The 22,380-nt window shown below is 39.7% G+C and overlaps 1 protein-coding gene across 2 annotated transcripts in view; it reads left to right on the top strand.

Annotated features, from left to right (window-relative positions):
• MTHFD2L (methylenetetrahydrofolate dehydrogenase (NADP+ dependent) 2 like) overlaps window positions 1-22,380 on the top strand; it is a 148,022-nt gene that overhangs the window by 54,552 nt on the left and 71,090 nt on the right. For both annotated transcript variants that reach the window (XM_058722284.1, XM_058722283.1), the window contains one exon: window positions 16,777-16,869. In XM_058722284.1, coding sequence (XP_058578267.1) covers window positions 16,777-16,869 — 93 coding nt within the window. The remainder of the gene's footprint in view (window positions 1-16,776; window positions 16,870-22,380) is intronic.

The following is a 22,380-nucleotide window of genomic DNA, read 5'->3' as shown; positions in this document are numbered from 1 at the left end:
GAGAGAGTGAGTGTGAGGGGTGAGGGGCAGAGAGAGGGGGCGGGGCGAGAGGATCCCAAGCAGGCCACATTGTCAGCCCAGAGGTTGATGTGGGGCTCAGTCTTATGAACCGTGAAATCATGACCTGAGCCGAAATGAGGAGTCGACGCCTCATCCACTGAGCCACCCAGGTAACCCCTAGTCTCTTTTTCTAAGCTGGATAATGAGAGTACTGTTTCATTTTTAATATCTCCTTAACTCAGCCAGCTCTTATATGGAAAGCACTGTATTTGGAAAATATCATGTGTTCTTTTTTTGTTTTGTTTTGTTTTAGCGTTTATTTATATTTGAGAGACAGAGGGAGACAGAGCATGAGCAGGGGAGGGGCACAGAGAGAGACACACACACAGAGAATCCAAAGTAGGCTTGGGCTCTGAGCTGTCAGTGCAGAGCCCTACGTGGGGCTCAAACTCACACTTAACCGACTGAGCTACCCAGGCGCTCCTGGAAAATATCATGTATTCTTATATCGGACAGTTGGGACAGTTACACTCTTGCAACTAACATTAAACATTATTTAAAATGTAAAGTGGCATCCCAAACTTTCTCTTTCCCTTTGATTTTCTCTCTTTCCCCATGACTTCAGAGTACAAGACATTTGTTTTATTGCCAGAACAAAGCGTCCCTTTTCTAGTGTCTGTAAGCCTGATTGTTCAGTCACTCGTAAGGCTATTGTGGTCTGTTCCACACTGCCTGTCAAGCCACTCCTCCTGTCGGTGTCTTCCTGGCACCTGATGCTGAAGTTCCAGAGAACTACATGCTGGTCCCCAAACATGCCATCTCTTCCATGCCTCCTTGCCCTCATATTGCCTGTTCCCTCTGCAGGGAACGCTGTTTCCCACCACTCACCTGCTTTCCCGCCCCCCGCCCCCCGCCCCACCTTACAAGGTGCAGCCCAAATATTCTGACTGTATGCATGTTGTATATGCTGCCATCACAATACTATTCCTCTTGCATGTTGATCGTCTACTTATTCTCCTTTCCTACACACACATAGTAAACATGAACTTGTTTTTTGTTTGAAGTTTATTTTATTATTTTTTTTTTTTGAGAGAGAGAATGAGAGAGAGAGAGAGAGAGAGAGAGAGACCACGTTCAAGAAGAGGAGGGGCAGAGAGAGAGAGAGAGAGAGAAAGACGATCCCAAGCAGCCTCTGCATTGTCCGCATGGAGCCCGACCTGGAGCTCCATCTCACAAACTCTGAGATCATGACCTACATTGAAATCACGAGTCAGACGCTTAACGCACTGAACCACCCGGGGGGCCTGGGAAACATGAACTTCTTAATGACAAATATTTGTCTCTGGCTTTTTGTAGCTCTGAAATTTAGCACAGGGCTTGGCATATAATAAGGCAACTGGGCAGTCCACCAAGAAAAGTTTATTTAGTGTTTCCTGTGTGTCAAGTACTGTGCTAATATTGTAGACAATAAAATTACAGGCTAGGAATTTAAAATAAAACGTTGTTTACTGGAAAAGAAAATCCCTGTATATTGGGAAGGAAGAGGTAGGAGAGAGAAGTGGATAGGTGCTTACCACACCTGAATTCCTTCATATTTTAAAATTACAGGAGTTTAGGGGTGCCTGGGTGGCTCAGTCGGTTAAGCATCCAACTTCGGCTCAGGTCATGATCTCACAGTTCCTAGGTTCAAGCCCCAGATCAGGCTCTGTGCTGACAGCTCAGAGCCTGGAGCCCGCTTCCGATTCTGTGTCTCCCTCTCTGCCCCTCCCCCATTTACACTCTGTCTCACTCTTTCTCTCAAAAATGAATAAGCATTAAAAAAAACAATACAAAATAAAAAATAAAATTAGAGGAGTTTATATGAAAATATAATTTAAGACGCTCTTCCCCCCCAAGAATCAGATCATAGCGGGAAGAGTCAGGTGAAAGAGAGAGATCTCCTGTCACTGGAAGGGAGGAGAGGATATTGCTGACAGCATTAATTGAAAGAGGTCACAGTGTTTTTCCAGGGAAAACATTTAGGATGTATCATTTTCTTTAGACCAACTTTCCCCCTTCCTCAGGCTAACTGACAGATACTGCCTTTTCTTACAGAGGAGCTGGTTTCTTTGTTACTAAGTGTGGGGAATAAGAAGGCGATTAAACCAGCTCTTGATCTGTCCTTTTGAACTTACCATCTGGTAAGAAAGACAACCATGAAACAGTTAGGTATGATGACTAATCACTATAATTGTGCAAAGTGCTGCAAAAGAGAGGTAGAGCTTTCTATAATGAAAAATTTGGCTGTAGGAAGGAGTGAATGATTTCTAATTATATTTCTAATTGTGTGAATTCGATACCCTTTTATTGTCTACCCTCCTGTTACGATTCTTCCCTTCAGACCAAAAAAATCCCACCTAAGAGGCAAAACCAAAAATATCTTCTACTTGAAATTATTAAAAATTTCTACAATGTGGAAGAAAAAACTTCATTCTCTTCAAAATAAATAATTCATACCATGAATATAAATGATGCTTTGGTGATTAAAAAAAAATAAAGTCAGGGGCACCTGGGTGGCTCAGTCAGTTAAGCATCCGACTTCAGCTCAGGTCACAATCTCACAGTCCGTGAGTTCGAGCCCCGCGTCGGGCTCTGGGCTGACGGCTCGGAGCCTGGAGCCTGCTTCCGATTCTGTGTCTCCCTCTCTCTCTGCCCCTCCCCCGTTCATGCTCTGTCTCTCTCTGTCTCCAAAATAAATAAACGTTAAAAATAAAATAAAATAAAATAAAATAAAATAAAATAAAATAAAATAAAAAAATAAAGTCAATGCCAAGAGGGTTCTCGTACAAAGGTACTAAATATCCTTAAAAGAGTGTCAGCTCTATTCTGTTTGATCAGTAAATATCTCTGAAGTTTCCCCAATTTTTTGTTCTTAAAATATGTTGCTCTTCTTATTCTGAGGTCTTCTTCTATTTCCCATCGTGAACGTTTCTTCAGGCTCTCTGGACTTTCCAGCACTGCTTCTCTTTGCTCCCTCCCTCCTTATTCTGATTTAACCCCTTACCTATCATCCTTCAGCCTTGCAGATAGGAGTGCTCCCTCCTCCTCACGTATATACAGCTCAACTGAGATGTAGCCTCTTGATCAGGCTTCTCTGATAGCCTCTCCTACCGTCTCACACACCCCACTGTGGAGAATCTGAAGAACTCTTCCTTCACATCATTTATCAGTTTGTGATGAGCATTTCTTCGTGTCAATATTTGATTAATGTTCACCACACTCACTGGACTGTTGACCCCACCAGAGCAAAGACCACATCTGTGTATCTTCCCATTTCATCTCCAGCACCTAACACAATGGCTGCCTAGAAAGTCTTTGTTCAACAAATGAATGGATAAATTTACTTTATTTGTAGACCAAGAGTGTCATGAAAGGTTTGTCTTTGCTTTTGTGTTTGTTTCTGTTTTTATTTTACAGTGCAATATTGGTTTCAGGAGTAGAATTCACGGATTCATCACTTACATACAACACCCAGTGCCCATCACAAGTGCCCTCCTTAATACCCAACACCCATGTAGCCCATCTCCCACCAACCTCCCTTCATCAACCTCAGTTTGTTCTCTATTTGTCTCAAGAGACAAGTTGAGTCTCTTGTGGTTTGTTTCCCTCCTTTCCCAACGACCCCCGCCCCTTCCCATATGTTCATCTGTTCTGTTTCTTAAATTCCACAAATGAGTGAAATCGTATGGTATTTGTCTCTGACTATTTCGTTTAGCATAATACATTCTAGCTCCATCCACATTGTTGCACATGACAAGATTTCATTCTTTTTGATGGCTGATTAATATTTCATTGTATGGATAGATAGATAGATAGATAGATAGATAGATAGATAGATAGATAGATAGATACAAATCTCTATCCATTCATTAGTTGGTGGATATTTAGGGTCTTTCCATAGTTTGGCTATTGTTGATATTACTGCTATAAACATTGGGGTACATGTATCCCTTTGAATCTGTATTTTTGTTTTCTTTGGGTAAATATCTAATGCAATTGCTGGATCATAGGGCATTTCTATTTTTAGTTTTTTGAGGAACTTCCATACTGTTCTCCAGAGTGGCTGCACTAGTCTGTAGTCCCACCAGTGATGCAAGAGGGTTCCCCTTTCTCTGCGTCCTCTCCAACACCTGTTTGTTTCTTGTGTTATTAATTTTAACCATTCTGACAGGTGTGATGTGTATCTCATCGTGGTTTTGATTTCTAATGAAAGACGTTTTTTTTTTTTTTAATTTTTATTTTTTTTAACGTTTTTATTTATTTTCGAGACAGAGAGAGACAGAGCATGAACGGGGGAGGGTCAGAGACAGAGGGAGACACAGAATCTGAAACAGCCTCCAGGCTCCGAGCAGTCAGCACAGAGCCGGACGCGGGGCTCGAACTCACATACCTCGAGATCATGACCTGAGCCGAAGTCGGACGCTTAACCGACTGAGCCACCCAGGCGCCCCAGAAAGACGTTTTTAAAAAATGTTTATTTATTTATTTTGAGAGAGAGAGAGAGAGAGAGAGAGCATGCACATGAGCCGGGGAGGGGCAGAGAGAGAGAGAGAGAGAGAGTCCCAAGCAGGCTCCTCACTGTCAGTGCAGAATCCGACAGGGGACTTGATCCCATGAACCATGAGATCACGACCTGAGCCAAAATCCAGAGTTGGATGCTTAACGGACTGAGCCAGCCAGGCACCTCTGTAATGAAAATTTTAATACAACTATTAATAAAACGTATTCTTAGGAACACTGATGCACCGCAAAATCTTAAATGGGTTTGATTCTTTTCTTAGAGGAGAGGAGTTAGTTGGTCAAATAAATTTGGGAAATCTGGATGAAACAAAATCAAACATCCAACTTGACTGTGATATTTCTTGGAGACTTTAATATAGTAATATAGCATAGCATAGCCTTTAACATAGTGAGCACTGTGAATCTTTGAGAAGGTAATCATATTTAGTATTTCACTCTGGAAGTTGTTTTTTTTTCCCTAACAAAGTATGTATATTTATATCTATGTTTTTGCTATATTCATATTAGTATACCCCCAGAGGTCTAGCCTTTTTCCACAGAGAGGAAGAATAGAAAGGACAGTAAGCAGCACATTGTTCTTTGACATGTCTGCATTTTCACTCTCAAATGCAGACAGAAACCTTGGGAATACTTAGTGTTTGAATATGCTCTTTCAAGCATGTTTGCAGAATCCTGCAATTGTAGTAAGATCCCTGAGTTTAGTTTCAACTGTTGATCTTGAAGAGCACAACATAAATGCAAAACTTACATAAAGCTGTAACAAACAGATCCTCCCCTACCAACACACACACATTCCTTCTAGCCAAAGCAACTAGAAAGGAAAAGCAATACTTTGACTCATGCTAACACCCTTGTCTCATGGCTGAGCTGGCCAGCTCATTTTGGCTAGGAATTGAAAGGGTATGATTGCCTTAGTTAGCTTTGCGTCGTTTAAAATCTGTTTCACAGTCAGAAATACTACTATCAGTCATGACTTGGCAATTTGGTACCATGGGAAATTTGGCCACCTGGGGAACTGATTCATGTAGATGACTCAAAACATTTCATCCCTACTCATAAGAAAGTAATCCTAGAAATGTAAGGCTTCAAAGCCATTTATCTTCATTTATGACTGCCGTGTTGTTCACACCATAGCTGCAGTCTTGATTGATGAAGATTGACTCTCGGAGCAGGAAAACCTATTGTTAATGAGCATTGACTCTTTGGTCATTTTGCCTGACTGCACATTACGTTCGTGCATGTCCCTTATCTCACATGTATGTACAGTTTTTGGGAGAGTTAAATGAGCTAATACCTATAAAGAGTTTACTATTCATACATTCTAAGTGTTGAGTACATGTTAGCTTATTCTAAAGAGTATTTAAGGTGGGTCACAGCAATGTATAAAACACAATGCAAATGAGAAATAGTTAAGAAAAGGAGGAAGCAAGGCCTAGAACTAAAACAGGGCCAAGAATAAAGCTATTAAAAATAGGCATATCGGGGTCCCTGGGTGACTCAGTCAGTTGAGCATCTGACTTTGGCTCAGGTCATGATTTTACGGTCCCTGGGTTCAAGTTCCACATCAGGCTCTGCACCGACAGCTCGAAGCCTGGAGCCTCCTTCTAGTTCTGTGTCTCCCTCTCTCTCTCCCCCTCCCCTCCTCTCTCTCTCTCTCTCTCTCTCTCTCTCAAAAAAAAAAAAAAAGAAGAAACACTTTTTAAAAATTTAAAAAATAGGCATATCATTAAATCTTCATGGATATACTACCACTGCCAAGCACACTGCTTTTCGTATACTAGTGCTGAATATATGTTTGGTGAATTTATTTATTTGAGCCTAAACTATACTTTCTATGATTGGGTCACAAATTTCATCTTGAGAGCTCTTTAGCAGGAAAAAAAAAAAAAGAGAGAGAGAGTACTTACCCAATTAAATGGCTTTAGGATTAAAAATAAATACATGCTCAGGATAAAGAAAACATTTTCTGATATTAAGACTGAAAAATAATTTCTCCTGAGGGGTCTTATAAGCAGGAAACTATACAATGAACTGAGTAATATTCATAACATGCTTTCTAATTTCAGGAAATGGCCACATCTAATAGGACTATTTCTTTCATTGTTTAAGCATAAAGCCACCATTGGCATGTGTATCTTTCATTTCACTAGGCATGTGTTTTCATTCTCTGTTTATGGGTCATTCTGTTCTTCCCAATTTCTAAACCAGTGGTTCTCAACCTTAGCTGCCCACTAGAATTATCTAGGGACTTTAAAAAATGTAGCTGCCTGAGCCCAACACAGAACAATTAAATCAGAATCTTTCGAGTTGGACCAGAGTGTCAGTATTTTTTAGAAAGCTCCATAGGAGATTCTAATGTAGTCAGGATTGGGGAGAACTGCTCAAAACATTGGAATAAACTCAGGGTTCACGTCTCGTTCCAGAGCCATTTCTAGGTCATCCTTTCTAGTCCCAATGCTTTAAATACCATCAGTATTTCCCATGTTTCTAGACCCATGTAACCACTGTCCACTTGACATGTCAGCCCACTTGGATGACCAGTAGGCATTTCAAATGTACCATATACAAATCTTCAATCTTAATTTTACTCCTTATAATCTGTCCTGTTTTAGGAAGTGGCACTGTTACGCAACCTAGTTGCTTAGGCCACCCTTGACCACTGTCTCTCACACCTTGTGTCTTATCCATTAGCAGTCTGTGTAAAATATACCCATGATCACCTCCACCAAAAAGATCCTAGTGGAGACAGCCAATATCTTTCACTTGGAGCACTACTAAACTTACAAACTAGTTTCTCTGCATTCACCCTGGTCCTATCTCCCATACGTACTCTATATTTCACACGGTCGTTTTGAATCACCCATGGGTGCCGATAACATTCAGAAACACATAACATCAGAATAAAATCCAAATTCCTTAAAACAATATGCAAGACCTTACAGGACCTGACCTGGGCTGCATCTTTTTACTTGGTTCCTACCATTCTAACCCTCTGTCACTGCCCTCCAGCCATGGCTGCCCTTTGTTTCCTTAGAACACATCATACATGCTCTTGTATCTGGGTCTTTGACTTGGTTTTCCTTTTTCCTGGAATGCTCTTTTCTGAAGCTATTTACAATAAATTATTTTTCTAACTACCTTCGAGTTTCTGCCCAAATGTTATCTCCTAAGGCCGTCCCTCACTACCTTATCAAAATAGCACTCAGGCTATTATTCTGTACTCACTCTGCATTTCTTTCTTCATGACATTTATTACTACATAGAATTTTATTATATGTGTGTTTTTCACTTACATATTGTCTTTGTTGAACAAATGAGTCCGTGACTTCAGTTCAATAATTTTTGGCCGAATCCAGGGGTAGATTTTTTTAAATCTCTAGAGGCACTGGTTGTCAGGACTCAGTGAGTCTTCCCTAATACTTTCTTTCAAAGTTACTTTGAGATAGTTGTCTAAAAGGAGTGAGCTTGAAAGGGCATTTGACTAATTAAAAGTGAAGCCATATTCCTTAGTTGTCATCTGCCTAATGGCCCAAGGTGTTTGGAAGGTAACAGAAGGACTGATCAACAGCAAATCAGACCAAGCAGGTCTTGACCAGATACAAACACATTTAAAGCCTGGCCCATTTTAAGCATGAAAGGAGGGCTTAGATCTGAGTGCTCTGTAAGTATATCCAAAATTATTTAAGTGATTTAATCCAGAAAAGGCAGCTCAAGTTGAAATAGAAAACTTACAGTAAATGGAATGCAGGAGTCAAGAGAATGCAGTATTGTTTCCAGATCTGGGAAATGGGCCCCTTGATCATTTTACAAATGGTAAAAATTAAATTTTGTGATAGAGGCACGTGTGTTTTCGGTCCTTAGCTGGTCTCTTACCAGTACTGCCGGTGCACACCAGGTAGGATCAGAAGGCAGAGTGTCATCAAAGATCCCTCCCTGGCTTCCTAAAAGAGGCAGGACAGTGGTCCAGAAATGCTGCTCTGCTGACTGAAGTGAAAATGTAGCAGTTGGCCAGCTCTGCTTTTACATCTGTGAACTCAGCAATGCTTTTTTGTTTGTGCCCAGTGTAGATGGGGGCTCTAGAGTGACATGATTAAGAGCTGGGGCATTAGAGCTGGGCTAAACTAGTTTGAATTCTGACCCTTATATGGTTTGTATGAGCTTGGACAGACTGTTGGACTTTGTGTGTGTCCTCAGTTTCCTCATTTGTAAAGTGCAAATAGCATTATTTTCTACCTTATAAAAAATACCCTCGCAATGTTTTGTGAAGACTATATGATGTGAAAATGTGTGATAACATGCGTAAGGTGTAAAGCAATGATAGACATGTGGTAAATTCTCACATAAGGGCCATTTTGATCACATACATGTAGGTTCTGTCCATTTAGCTTCCACAGAGATTTTCCCTGTAGAGAGGTTTTTGTTTGTTTGTTTTATGCTACGAGATGGAACATACAAGAGAATAAGAGACACACGTTCTAATCCAGAGTCTTTAGGCCTCTGGAGGCCTTTGTCCAAAAACAGAACTCAGGCTTCTTTCTTGCTTTGGGTGCTGTTCTGGTGATGAATGCTGAGTTTTCCTGCCTGTAATGTCCTCAGTGATTATTCCTTTAAACCAGACCATGGGGGCGCCTGGGTAGCTCAGTCGGTTGAGCGTCTGACTTCAGCTCAGGTCATGATCTCACAGCTCATGAGTTCGAGCCCCGCGTCAGGCTCTGTGCTAACAGCTCAGAGCCTGGAGCCTGCTTCGGATTCTGTGTCTCCCTCTCTCTCTGCCCCTCCCCTACTCGCATTCTGTGTCTGTCTCTCTCAAAAATAAATAAACACTTAAAAAAAAAAAAACAGACCATGGTATGAGTTAATGTATGGAGAATGATGCCGTTTTGTCTTATCCAGAGAAAGTGACTAAGCAAAACCTTACCTGTGAGATTCTAGCTCCTACTGGACTTGCCATTTTGCTTCGTCTGTGGATGCAGGTACAAGCAGGTATTTGAAGACTTGTCTCATGGAAAAGGAAGTTGAGACTTGTTCTGTGGTACTGTCCAAGTAAGATCTAGAATTATGGTAGATCTTGCCAAAAGGTAGACCTCAGCTCTTGCGAGGAAGAAGTTTCTAACCATCTGGGCTAAATGACATGCTTTTCTTACATTCTTATGGAAAATAATTTACAGATGGGCAAGGATGGAGAAAGCATACAGAAACAAAGTAAATTCCTACTCACATCAAAATCTGTCTTCTCTAAGAATTTGCGGTACTCCCCTATGCTGTTCTCAGCCAGAGTAGAGAGAGATGCTCTGTGCCAACATGTAACTTACAAACTTATAAACTCCTTTTAGCGTGGAACTTCCCCCTCTGTGTTCATATTCTGATTTACATATCTGTTTCTCATATGAAAGTGTGGAATCGTGTGTCTCCATTGCTTCACATAGCTCTGGGATTCTTTCTTGATCGTTGAATAAATGAAGGTAGGGAATGACCTAGAAATGTCCAACAAAAAGAAACTCCTCATTTTAAGTTGTTCTAAGCAAAAACTGCTACTCTATTATGAAGCTGTTTGTTCTACTGCTACTCTATTGTGCTGTTTGTTCTAGCTTCTTTTTCAATAGCAAATATTTTTATCCCTCAAATTGGCACTCTGGGTTAGTTGCCAGCAACTCTTTGCTACAATCTGCAATTTTGCATAAATTACAGTGTAATGATAGCCTAGAAAACTGCTCAGACAGCTCCCAGTAGACCATTCGTGAGTGACTGTGGACTCTTGTATAGTAAGAAGCCTATCTTGCCCAGCAGTTAATTATTAAGTTCTAACAGAACTCTCAGATTCTAGGAGATAGGTTCTAAGTTTTTTATTCTTGCTCTATCTTACAAACATGATGTAAAGCACTGGGCACCGAGAAGTTGCTTAAGACTCTGCTTATAAACGTTTTTATCTGGGTCCGTGTGATAGTTAGAAAAATTAGGCCCTCGCCCAGGCTGATAGCATGTGCACCGTAAGAGGATAAAACTGAGTGTGGGAAAAAGTCATCTGAGGGTCAGAGATATGCATCATTCTACAGAGTAGCTGCTCCGACTTGTCAGTACTGGCTACCGAGGGAAGAGTTGAGGAGTTAGAAAGGATTAGGTACAGCAAGCCAGAGGATTCAAGGGAGAAAAGTAATAGGGCACCAGAACTGAAAACAGGAATGACAAGAATTTTCACAGGTTAACTAGCATATCATGTGCCGGATAGTCAGCTCTCAGGAGCAGGGACAGGTATCAAGGTGCTCATCTGCAAGGGGCAAAGGCAGAAGAGACTGAGGCATGACTTGAACACCTTTGTATTTAATTCCCTTGATTTATCTCTCTTTTGCTATCACACTGTGGTCTCCTGCATAGTAGGCTGAAAGCCTTTCCCTGGGTGGATAGTGTTATAATCAGAAACTCATTGATCAAGTCTAAATATGAGTTTGATATTTCCCATGGGTATTACTAGCCCAACTCACTTAGGAGTAACAAGTTCACAAGATATTATTGACGGGGGAGTGGAATTACCTAAAAGATCTTTCTATATGCTTATTGAAATTCATCTTAATATTTTTTTCTTCTGCTTGACACTTTACAGGTTGTTCATTGTATGTATATACAACTCAGTGGATTATTATGTATCCCTCAATTCCTTGCTGAAACCATCAGTACTGACAAAGTGGGAAGTTTTTGTTTGGTTTTGGTTTTGTGGGGATTTGGGAAGCTCCCCTGCAAGAAGACACACTTCCATGGTTGAGAGGACCTTTCTGCATATAGGGAAGCTGTACTAAGGTAGAGATGGTTTATTTATTACTGCTTTATAGCAAGTCAAAGAGAAGAGGAAACACACAAGGGAAGCTCGTAAACAGATTCTGCTCCGTGTAGCTGAGCAGAAGGTGGTGTCATGAACTGAAAGGAGAAAGACCACTAACAGGGGCCCCTGCGTGACTCAGTTGGTTGAGCACCTGACACTCCATTTCAGCTCAGGTCATGATCTCACGGTTCATGGGTTTGAGCCCTGCATCAGGCTCTGCACTGACAGTGTGGAGCAAACTTGGGATTCTCTCTCTCCTTCTCTCTCTCCCCTTCCCTGCTCATGTGCTCCCTTTCTCTCTCTCTCTCTCTCTCTCTCGATAAACAAATAAACCTAAAAATAAAAAAATAAAAATAAAAAACCCCAGCCTATTCTCACTAAAAAAAAAAAAAAAAAAAAAAAAAAAAAAAAGACTGCTATCAAGTACCGCTGTCTCTCATTGTTCTTCCTTTTTAAAGCTTTCCTGGTTATTGACTTTTCTTTTTCCTTATTAACTTTAGGATGAAATTATATTCTTCAAAAAAAATGCAAACTACCAGTTTTTATTGGAGTTGTATTCCATTTGTAATGAACGTAGGGAGAATTGTTATCTCTAGGATATTGAGTCTTTTACATAAGACATGGTTTATCTTTCTAGTTCTTCAGTCTTACTGATGTCTCTTGGTATTGTTCTGGAGATTTTCTTTTACCACATAGGTTTTGCACATTTCTTGTTAAGTTTATTTCTGAGTATTTTACTTCTTGTATTGCTATTCTAATGGAGTCTTTTCTTTCATTTTATCTTCTAATGTCTTATTATATATGAAAGCTATTTATTACTGTATATTTACTTTTTATTTGGCAATTTGTTGAATTCTCTCACTGCTTATATTACAATTTTCAGACCTATTTATTATTAACATCTTGACTTTATGTTTACTAATCTTCTCATTTCTTTTGTTTCTTTTTGGTTCCTTATCTACTTTTTTAAGTTAAGTGATTGATTCACTTCTTTTCTTTTATTGATTCAATCATTTTAGTTCTTTGTTTTATCTTTATTTTATAGGATCTAATATATAGTAATTTCATTATAAATGTTTCTAGAATTTCTGCACTGTTGTTTTGTGTTTTCTTTTTGACCCAAGAATTATTTAAAATAGGGTTTAAAAAAATCCCGCTGAAAAAACCTTTTGATTTCTTTTTTTAAATGTTTATTTGTTTATTTTGAGAAAGAGAGAGAGAGAGCACAAGCAGAGGAGGGGCAGGGAGAGAGGGAGAGAGAGAGAAAGAGAGAGAGAAAGAGAGAAAGAGGGAGGGAGAATCCCAAGCAAACTCCCTGCTGCCAGTGCAGAGCCCGATGCGGGACTCGAACTCACAAACCATGAGATTATGACCTCAGCTGAAATGAAAAATTGGATGTTTAACCAACTGAGCCATCCAGGAGTCCAGAAAGAACCTTTTAATTTCTGACTTTTTCAATAATTATAACTTTATAGACTTGTGATGAAAGAATATATCTAAAGTTTATCAACCTATTTTTTGGTATTAATTAAAATTCTCTTTGTAGCCAAAGAGAATACCATTTAAAAAATATTCTTTGGCTACATGAAAAGAAAATGTATGTTCTGCTTTCAAAATTTGATACATTGCAATAAGGTATATAACATTAATTATGTTATTTGCATTTTTTATATCTTTGATCTGTTGTGGATTGAGAAAGGTGAATTAAATTCAGCAAATACAATGTGTTTCTTTTTTGATCTGTATCCCTTGTAATTTCTGCTGTATGAATTATATTTCTCTTACATGTTACTTATATATTTCTCATTGTTGTGAGTTCGTTTGAATCACATCTTTGCATTATAATGTGTACTTTCTTTGTCCTATTTAATGGTAAATTTCTCCTTATTTGACAATAAGAACATCATCTCTTTTTTTGTCCTTTTCCTGCTACGCATTTGCCTATCTTTTATTTTTGACATCCAAACAGCTTTGTTTTAGATGTACCTTATATAAAGTATAGAGTTAGATTTTGTTTTTCGTTTGCAAGCCAATTTGGAAATAGGATTCTTTTAAAAATAGATAACTTAGGAAAATTTGTTATGAAGATAAATATATCTGATCTGAACTGTGTATTAGTTTCTGTTCTGTTTGTTGTTTTTATGGCTTTTACTTATTTTTTACATTGTTTTTCTTTTTTATGTATGGTTCTTCTGATATTTAGGAAAGTTAGTCATTACTCTAATAGTTATAACTTTATGCAGTACTCTTAGTTGTCTATTTCTTCATATGGTATCTATTGATAATCTAATTTAAAAAATGGAGGCTCCTGGCTGACTCAGTCAGTTGAGCATCCAACACTTGACTTTAGCTTAGGTCATGATCTCAGGGTCGGGATCAAGCCCCAACTGTGTCAGGCTCCAGAGTGAGCGTGGAGCCTGCCTCGGATTCATATTCTCTGTCTCTCTCTCTGCCCCTCCCCCAATTGCACATGTGTGTGGTGTGCATGCACGTGAGTTCTATCTCTCAAAATAAATAAATAAATAAAAATGATAGATAAAATGCTTTTATTTTTCTTCCCTGATTCCATTTCTTTTGTCTCCAACCTGATATTTGCCAATAAAAATTATCTTTGTAATGTTTTTACCTTATACTTCTAAATCTTCTTCTTCTTCTATTATTTGATTGATCAGTTTTAAATGTTTTTTGATCCTAGTCATTAGATAACATAATTAATGTCATGTTAATCTAGTTCGCAATCAGCAAACTTTCTCATCTTTGCCCTTCCCATTCCAATTTTGTTAGTTTTACCATTTTTTTCATATTTAGAGCAAATAGGATTTACATTTTGTCCATCACCCAGCTCTCATTTTTTTTAGTCTTACTTTTATGATTAAATATATTCCAAACTTTCTAATAGTCCTTTTGCTGTTTTCCTCAGATATATGATATTGATTCATTAAAGTTAGTCATTTAACAAGTTCTTTAGGAAAAACACAAGGGAACAGTATTCCCTGAGTTCTTACAATTTCAAAATTGTAACCTTTATTCTTGGAGAATGATTTGACTGTGACTCCCATTTTTTTTTTTTTTTTTTTTTTTTGCATGAGTCTCTTGCAAATATTGCTCTTCTGTTTTCTGGAGTTGAAGATACAAATTTGAATTTTTGCTCATAATACTCTTCTTCTTTGATGTTCACAATCCAGCTACTTTACTGAAATTTTTCTCAATGTTGACCATTATGGTCAATCTGTATGGATTCAAAGTCTTCTTTTTCCCCAGGTCCTGTGCCTTTACATTCTTAATTTTTAAATTTTTGGCATAATGTTTGGTCATAACGTTCAACTTTTCCATTGCAACACTTTTTGTTGTTGAGTGTATTGGTATGTTGGTAAATTATTTTTTTAAAAAAAGGTTTATTTATTTATTTTGAGAGAGAGAGAGGGAGAGCACAAGCAGGGGAGGGGCAGAGAAAGAAAGAGAGAGAGAATCCCAAGAAGGCTCCTCACTGTCAGCACAGTGCCTGCCATGGGGCTTGATCTCACTAACCTTGAGATCATGACCTGAGCCAAAATCAAGAGTCAGGCACTTAACTGTCTGAGCCCCCTGGGCCCACCGGTACATCAGAAAATTCTTGAAAAAAAAACTCCTTCTGTTTTGGGGGGGGGGGGGCTGCCAGTTTTAAAATATATTCTTTTATTTACTTAAAAAGTATAGTAAAGTGGGGCGCCTGGGTGGCGCAGTCGGTTAAGCATCCGACTTCAGCCAGGTCACGATCTCACGGTCCGTGAGTTCGAGCCCCGCGTCGGGCTCTGGGCTGATGGCTCGGAGCCTGGAGCCTGTTTCCGATTCTGTGTCTCCCTCTCTCTCTCTGTCCCTCCCCCATTCATGCTCTGTCTCTCTCTGTCCCAAAAATAAATAAACGTTGAAAAAAAAAAAAAAGTATAGTAAAGTTCACTCTTTTCGGTGTACAGTGCCATGAATTTAGATAAATGCATACCGTCCCGGAACTCCACTAGAAGCAGAACAGCTCCGTCACCCTCAAAATTTCCCTGGGCTGATTTTTACATAGGATTCTTTTACTAATTCTCTGTCAAATATTTTTTGCTTACTTATCATTGAGTGAGTTAGATCTCTTGGACCTCCTGTGGGTTGGGTACTTCTGCTGGGGACTGGGGAGGAGGTGCTGGGCAGCCTTCAGATCCCTTCTTCACCACTTACACAAAGTCAAACTGCTTCCTGTTAAAATGGCCCCTCCACTTGAGTCTTTCTGTTAGGAGGCAGTGTGAGCCATCCTGGGTCCGAGCGGGCCTCTTCTGCCTCTATTTTCTATCTTCTCTGCTACAGATAAGAGATATATTTTGTATTTTTGATGTGTACCCTGCACCTTCAAACAGTGTATTTTCGTGGTCATTTTCAGAGATCTGCTGCTACTGGCCATCTTGTTATTCTCTGCATTTCTTTGCCGCCTTTCTTCCTGTGTGTATATATTAACTCCGCTGCTTCTGGGTAACTCGCACATATTTTTTGGAATCTATGGAAAATAAGTCTTTCTGGTTTTGCTAAAAATGGAGGTTATATAGTTTTTGTTGTGGTGGTTAAATGTGTAGCACTTGTAGGTTATCTAGGAGAAGAGACAAGGTACTGTCTCACACAGCCACGCTCTGACTGGAAGTCCTTTTCTGACTACTCTCATCCTTGCCTTTCTTTCACTTCTCTTCCTTGGCTCACGCTTAAAGCACTGGAAGCCGCCAGGCTGGTAACCTCTCTTATTCATACACCACATCGTTAAAGCATGTATGAATATTTCCTGTTATATCTAAAGCCTCTTCATTATTTCCTAAACACATAATTTCAAAGTTGGTCCATTTTTTTCCTGTTCTTCTGTTGGCTTCGAATGCCCTTTTCTTCTTTCTTGAATTGGTACACCCCCGCTCATACTTTGAGACCTAAAGTATATTGCCTCCTTTAGGAACCCTTCCTTGACACCTCCCCAAGAGGAGGCAGAATTAATCTCTTAGCTGTGCTCCCACAATGCATTGCCCCATCTTGGATGCACTCACTTGCTGTTTTCAGAGCTTATATACCTAATTATCAAGCCAACAAGTATCCCACGTATTTACATATTAACCTCAATACAGAACTTTCACGTGCTGGGTTTCTAGGACCTTACTTAGATCTCTCTTTTGATGGTCAGCACATGCTCTCATTTGGTCTTATTTGATTTTCCACTGGTTAATTGAAGGGTATAATATTTTCGGTCATCTAGGTTTTCTTATCTAGCTTTTGTTCTTAAAGTGTTGTAATCATTTGAAAGCAATTCTCCTACTCTTAGGATATAACTGAATCTCCCCTAGAATGATAGCATCCATAACTTTTGAAAAAGCTCAGTAACTATTAATGGGAGCTCTTCTCCATTCCAGGTGATGCAACCGTGACAATAGCTCACAGATACACTCCCAAAGAACAATTGAAGATCCATACGCAGCTGGCAGATGTTATCATAGTAGCTGCTGGTAAGTCTTTGGTGGCTGTTATTTGGTGGAATGTCATCAGCAGAGTAATTCCTGGCCTAATTGCTGACATGTCTGTAAAAACAGCTTCTTGGGAGAGTTCGGTATATGTATGACTAACTTCCATCGACTGGATTCTGTCTCTCGGCAATTATTATAGTGGTTTGTTGTGCCTACGTTAACATTTGTCACTTCATTATGGAAAACCCAAGTAGCCTTTGGAATGACAGGTTAAGCACAAGAACAAATGTGCAGGTTGCCAGTTCCTTCATAGACATGGTTGATTCTAAACGTGAATGAGTTATGGGGAGGCTGGTAGGAAATGCTCTTGATAAGATATCCAGGGCTAGCTCCTGTGGGACCCTTGGAAGGACTTTGATATAAGCCAAGAAAGGCTGAGAGCAGGAGGTTGACATGGCCTGGCTTATGTTTTTAGAAGAGCGCTTACACTATGTCAAGGAGTATTCGAGAGGAGCAGGAGTAGGAACAGAGGACAGTTAATTGCATTTTCATTTACTGGATGTAGGATTTTTCCTCATTTTCTATTCAAACGTACAAAAACGATTCTACCCTTTGCTTCTACCTTTCCTCTTGCCACATACACATAGGATTTCTACACTGCAGACAATTGTGAATCTTCTTGTTTATCCAAGGCTGAACGAGAGCCTTTTGTATTTTATCAATTAGATGTTATTGGTATTTTCTAGACTTTACATCTGAATTTTTGAGTAGTTACAAACTATGAAAGCAGAGCAAAAGTTCCAGGAGAAACAGTTTGATGAAGCAGATAATGGTCATTTCAATTAGTTTCACCCAAATTTAGTTTACTTTCTTATTCTGTTATAGGCCCTTCTCAGGAACTCAGAATATACATGTGATCACTCCAGGTAGAGTAATTTGCCTCCTGATAGAGTAAACATAGAAATATTCCCTTTTCCAGGGGCGCCTGGGTGGCTCAGTCAGTTGAGCGTCTGACTTCTGCTCAGGTCATGATCTCACGGTCCGTGAGTTTGAGCCCCACGTCGGGCTCTGTGCTGACAGCTCAGAGCCTGGAGCCTGCTTCAGATTCCGTGTCTCCCTCTCCCTCTACCCCTCCCCTGCTCATGCTCTGTCTCTCTCTGTCAAAAATAAAATGAACATTAAAAAAAATTAAAAAAAAAAGAAATATTCCCTTTTCCAGAAGTCCCCAGTAAGCTGGTACAGCTAACCACATTTTCAGTTTTTCTGAGAAATTACATTCAGGTAATATTAAATGAGAACTTTTTAACAGGATTGAGAGGAGTAAAACAGATATTTAGAGACGCAATAAAAAGTTTCAGACTACAGATAACATTAAGTGAAATACTGCTGCAGCAACTGATATATGCATAGAAGATTATGAATATTGACTTCTTTTATGAAAGAAGATTATGAATATTGACTTCTTTTTAGAAACATTGGATTTACCTACAAGAGTCAGAATTCAGTGAGTAGAGAGGAATTTGGTCATCCTCATTCATCTCAAACTTTAGACAGAGTGAAATTTACGTTCTCTTTACAAGGTGCTACTTGACTCTAATGTTAACTGGTAAAGAATGTTTCACAATCAATCTTCCTTTCTATTTATCAATTAAAATATTGAATGAATATTTTTTTCTAGTGGGGCAAAAATTCCTCAATGTACATTCATGCTTATGTTTTTCTTGCCATGAGAAATGGCAGATGGGTGGTCCTCTTTCAAGAACCACTGACATTCTCTTGTGAATAAAGCAAACTTTATGTCACAGTCCTTATCACCATCACTGTCGTCATCCGTCAGTGTCTCTTATAGACTCACTGTTTGCTCCTTTGTAGAGGCCTGAATCAGCACTGAGTACAATGCTGAGTACAAAATAAGATGGGAAAAGAAAAAGGGAAATGAAGGAAGGGAAGGGAAAGGAGGACCAAGCCTCTATAAAATTAACAAGAGAGGAGACAGGAGGTACTCAGGCTCGTAGGTGTGGAGACAGTATTGAGGCTCTGTCTAGTAACCATCCCAGTCAAGGCATCCTGCTACCACCAGAGGGCACCAGTCAGGTGCCAGCTATTATAGACAGCCACACTCCATCCACAGTCCGTGGAGTTTACCACACTCCATCCCAGTCATGGAGGACATTTTGGATGAAGATAGTGTGAACAGGTCTTGTGCCTGCCTCGTATTCCAGCTCTAATGCCTGTAACTAGAAACAAAGGCATTTTGTAGAATGCTAGAAGACAGCCCCGTAGATAACCCTGCAGTTGTCCTGAAGAAATAAATATTTGGATAGTGGGAAGTTTGGAGAAGGACAATTGAGAGTTCATAAAAAATAACTAAAGATTGCTACATTTCCATGTCCTTAATAATCACCTGGTGAACTGAAGGATAAAATATGTAGATATTGGCAAATTACAGTGAAATTCTAAAGAAAGCATGAATTAGCATAGAAAAGAAACTCCATATCATCGGACGATAGGAATGAAATCTTACAAAAATGACCACATCGTGCATTATGTGTGGGAAATAAACAACTACAATTAGCAGTGGGTATTAAAGAAGAAGATAGTGATCTAATGGCAGAGGTAGCTGGAACAGGGAGGGCTGGATTGTTGTCATAACTAGAATGTCAGCATATATGGAAACAGTTCCATCTACAAGTCAGGAAGAGAAGGAGGAGTGGTGTGTGATGTATCAGAGAGATCGATAATGTCTTTCGACAATGTCTGAGGGATGACGGAAAAGAATGTAGTGAGTGATGAAATCTTGGAATGGGCTTGCAGAAGAAAAAAGTAAAAAAAGGAAATCATTGTGTAAAGATCCGGAGGCATGAATAAAATTAGCTTATGTTAATAACAATCTCACCCCTCTAGCTTCTCAAATTCCCATAGTCCTATCCTTATAGGTTTAACGATGAATCACTTACTTTTTAAACACCTCTCCGCACATTTGAGATTTAATTTCAAAGCCCAAATCTGAAAATCAGATCCTGTCAAACTATGCATTCTGAAATAAGGAGCTTCAGGTCTCTCCTCAAAACTACTCTCCAGGTTCACAGAGAGAATGAATCTGTTTCTAGGGCACTTTACTGTACCATGTTTATGGCACTTATCACCTGTTTATGGTTGTCTGTCACCTTCACTAGACTCTAGCAGGGATGGGACTGGTATTTCTTTTTTTTTAAACTTGGTATATAAGTGCTTCAGACAAAATCTGACACATAGTGGGTGCTCAATGAGCGCGTGCCGTATTCATTTTGAAATTGCAACTGGAGCATGGACTTCGTCAAACTGATACAAATTTAGCTGATGAATTTTTAAGAATGTAATTTTATAAAGGTGGAATGAATCATCTCTCTAGTTACTGATTGCATCACACAGTGGTAGCATGACTTTTGTAACTACTAAACTTTCCTAGGTTGTCATCGTAAAGTAAATTGATAAAGTCATAAAGGTGAAAGATTTGTTCATACGAGAGCAGTTTGTGTCATTAAGTGGATGTTTGGATTGATTTGATTTGAAATACTAAGATTAAGAAATTCTGAGCAGGGTGAAGACAGTAAAGAGACTGTCGTAGACATCTAAAATATAGTAAGACTGTTAAACTGTTGAATGGAAAGAAATGGTTTAAGGGAAGGCCTCATTGGCTCTGCAAGGCTAGTGATAAAGAAGGGAAAGCCAGCCAGGACAGGGCACCGATGTTAAGAGTGTGTTAGAAGATCCTTTGACTCATTTGTATCTCACGCTTCCAGGAGACTGGGGGAAACCCTAAGTCTATAAAAGTTCTAGGAATCTTCATTATTCAAGCAGGAGAGGCAGGTTTTTTCCAGACATTGTCCAGAAGACCCTCCACCCATGTGAGTAAACTGAACTAGCTTCATGCAGAAGACGAGCTGCTGAGTCAATGCCACTTACATATTAACCTCTGGATACAGAGTGTCATAGTTGGTGAAAGCTGGCGTTTTGTCCACTAAGCCATCCCCTCCAGCGTGATGAATGAACCTTCACAGTCGTAACTCTAGCGTCTCTATTGCAACACTTTTAATGATAGACACTGTAATATAAAACAGGATAAATAGGCAATTCAGTAGAGTAATTTGGAGTACTCATACTTACTCGTCATAAAATAAAGGTGACCAACCAATTTCTTTTCACGACTTTTCCCATCATATCATCAAGTTTTGGATACACTCCCATCAAACATCATCTTGGGTTCTCAATGGAGTTTTCCCTCTGGTGGATTTCTTCTTCCTTGGAGCAGGGTTAGTAATTTTCTGGATGCCAGGACACTGAGAAATTCCAAGGGGTGGGGCATGGAAACTCTCTGTTCCACCATATCCACAGCTCATGCAACTCAGGAGTGGAACTTCCCTCCTTACAGCCCTGGGCGCTTTCTGAGTGGATGCCAACACATTTCATGGTTTCACTAATGCTAGTGTTCTTTCCATATCTTATTTGTTTGTGTGTTTATTTATTTACTTTAAATTTTAATGTTTATTCATTTTTGAGAGAGAGAGAAAGAGAGGGACAGAGCACGAGTGAGCGAGGGGCAGAGAGAGAGGGAGACATAGAATCTGAAGCAGGCTCCAGGCTCTGAGCTGTCAGCACAGAGCCGGATGTGGGGCTCAAACCCACGAACCATGAGATAGAGAACCCGGCGTGAGCCGTGAGATGGTGACATGAGCCAAAGTCGGACGCTTAACAGACTGGGCCACCGAGGCGCCCCTGCTTGTTTATGTATTTATTCCATTTGAGAGAAAGAGAGAGAGAATGAGAGAGCATGCACACAAGCAGGGGAGAGTGGCAGATGGAGAGAGAGACAGTCAGAGAGACAGAGAGAGAGAGACAATCTCAAACAGCCTCCATGCTCAGCTCAATCCCACAACCACAGGATCAGGACCTGAGCTGAAATCAAGGGTCGGATGCTCAACCAGTTCAGCCACCCAGGCGCTCCTCCATATGCTATTTCTTATTCTCCATATTGCCCCTGTAGCCTCAGTTCCCCCACTTAGAAGTCCTTCCTGCCTTCCTAAATGTGTCATCTATCTCAATCTTGTCAGTTATCTTCAATGGTATAGAGTAAGAATTTTCAGAATTTAAATCCCAGCTCTGCCACTTGCTAAGTGTGTAACCTTGGTTAAGTCACCCCATGTGTCTGAGCCTCAGATCGTTGGTGTAAAGAATTATGGTTTCTAACACTGTATTGTGAAGCCAGCCAGGCCGGGGAAGGAACATGGCACAGTGCCTAACATATTGCAAATGCCCAATACATATCATATGCTATCTGTTGGCCCTTCTCGGGCCATTGCATATGAATTTAAACAGTGATTCGGAAATAAGAAATCAGTTGATTAGCAAGCTACAACTCTGATATAACTAAGGGAAAAGACTTTTGGTTACTTTTGATGCTACCATAGTATCAAAGTCGACTGGTCATCATAAACATAAATTAATGAACGAAGTGACTTACAGAGAAGAGACCAACTTCATAAAAGATTTATTTTTACTTAAGATTTATGGCTT

Source organism: Neofelis nebulosa, chromosome 3, assembly GCF_028018385.1.
Source record: "Neofelis nebulosa isolate mNeoNeb1 chromosome 3, mNeoNeb1.pri, whole genome shotgun sequence".
NCBI lineage: Eukaryota > Metazoa > Chordata > Mammalia > Carnivora > Felidae > Neofelis > Neofelis nebulosa.
The sequence above is the reverse complement of the archived record's forward strand: the minus strand, read 5'-3'. Positions and strand labels throughout refer to the sequence as shown.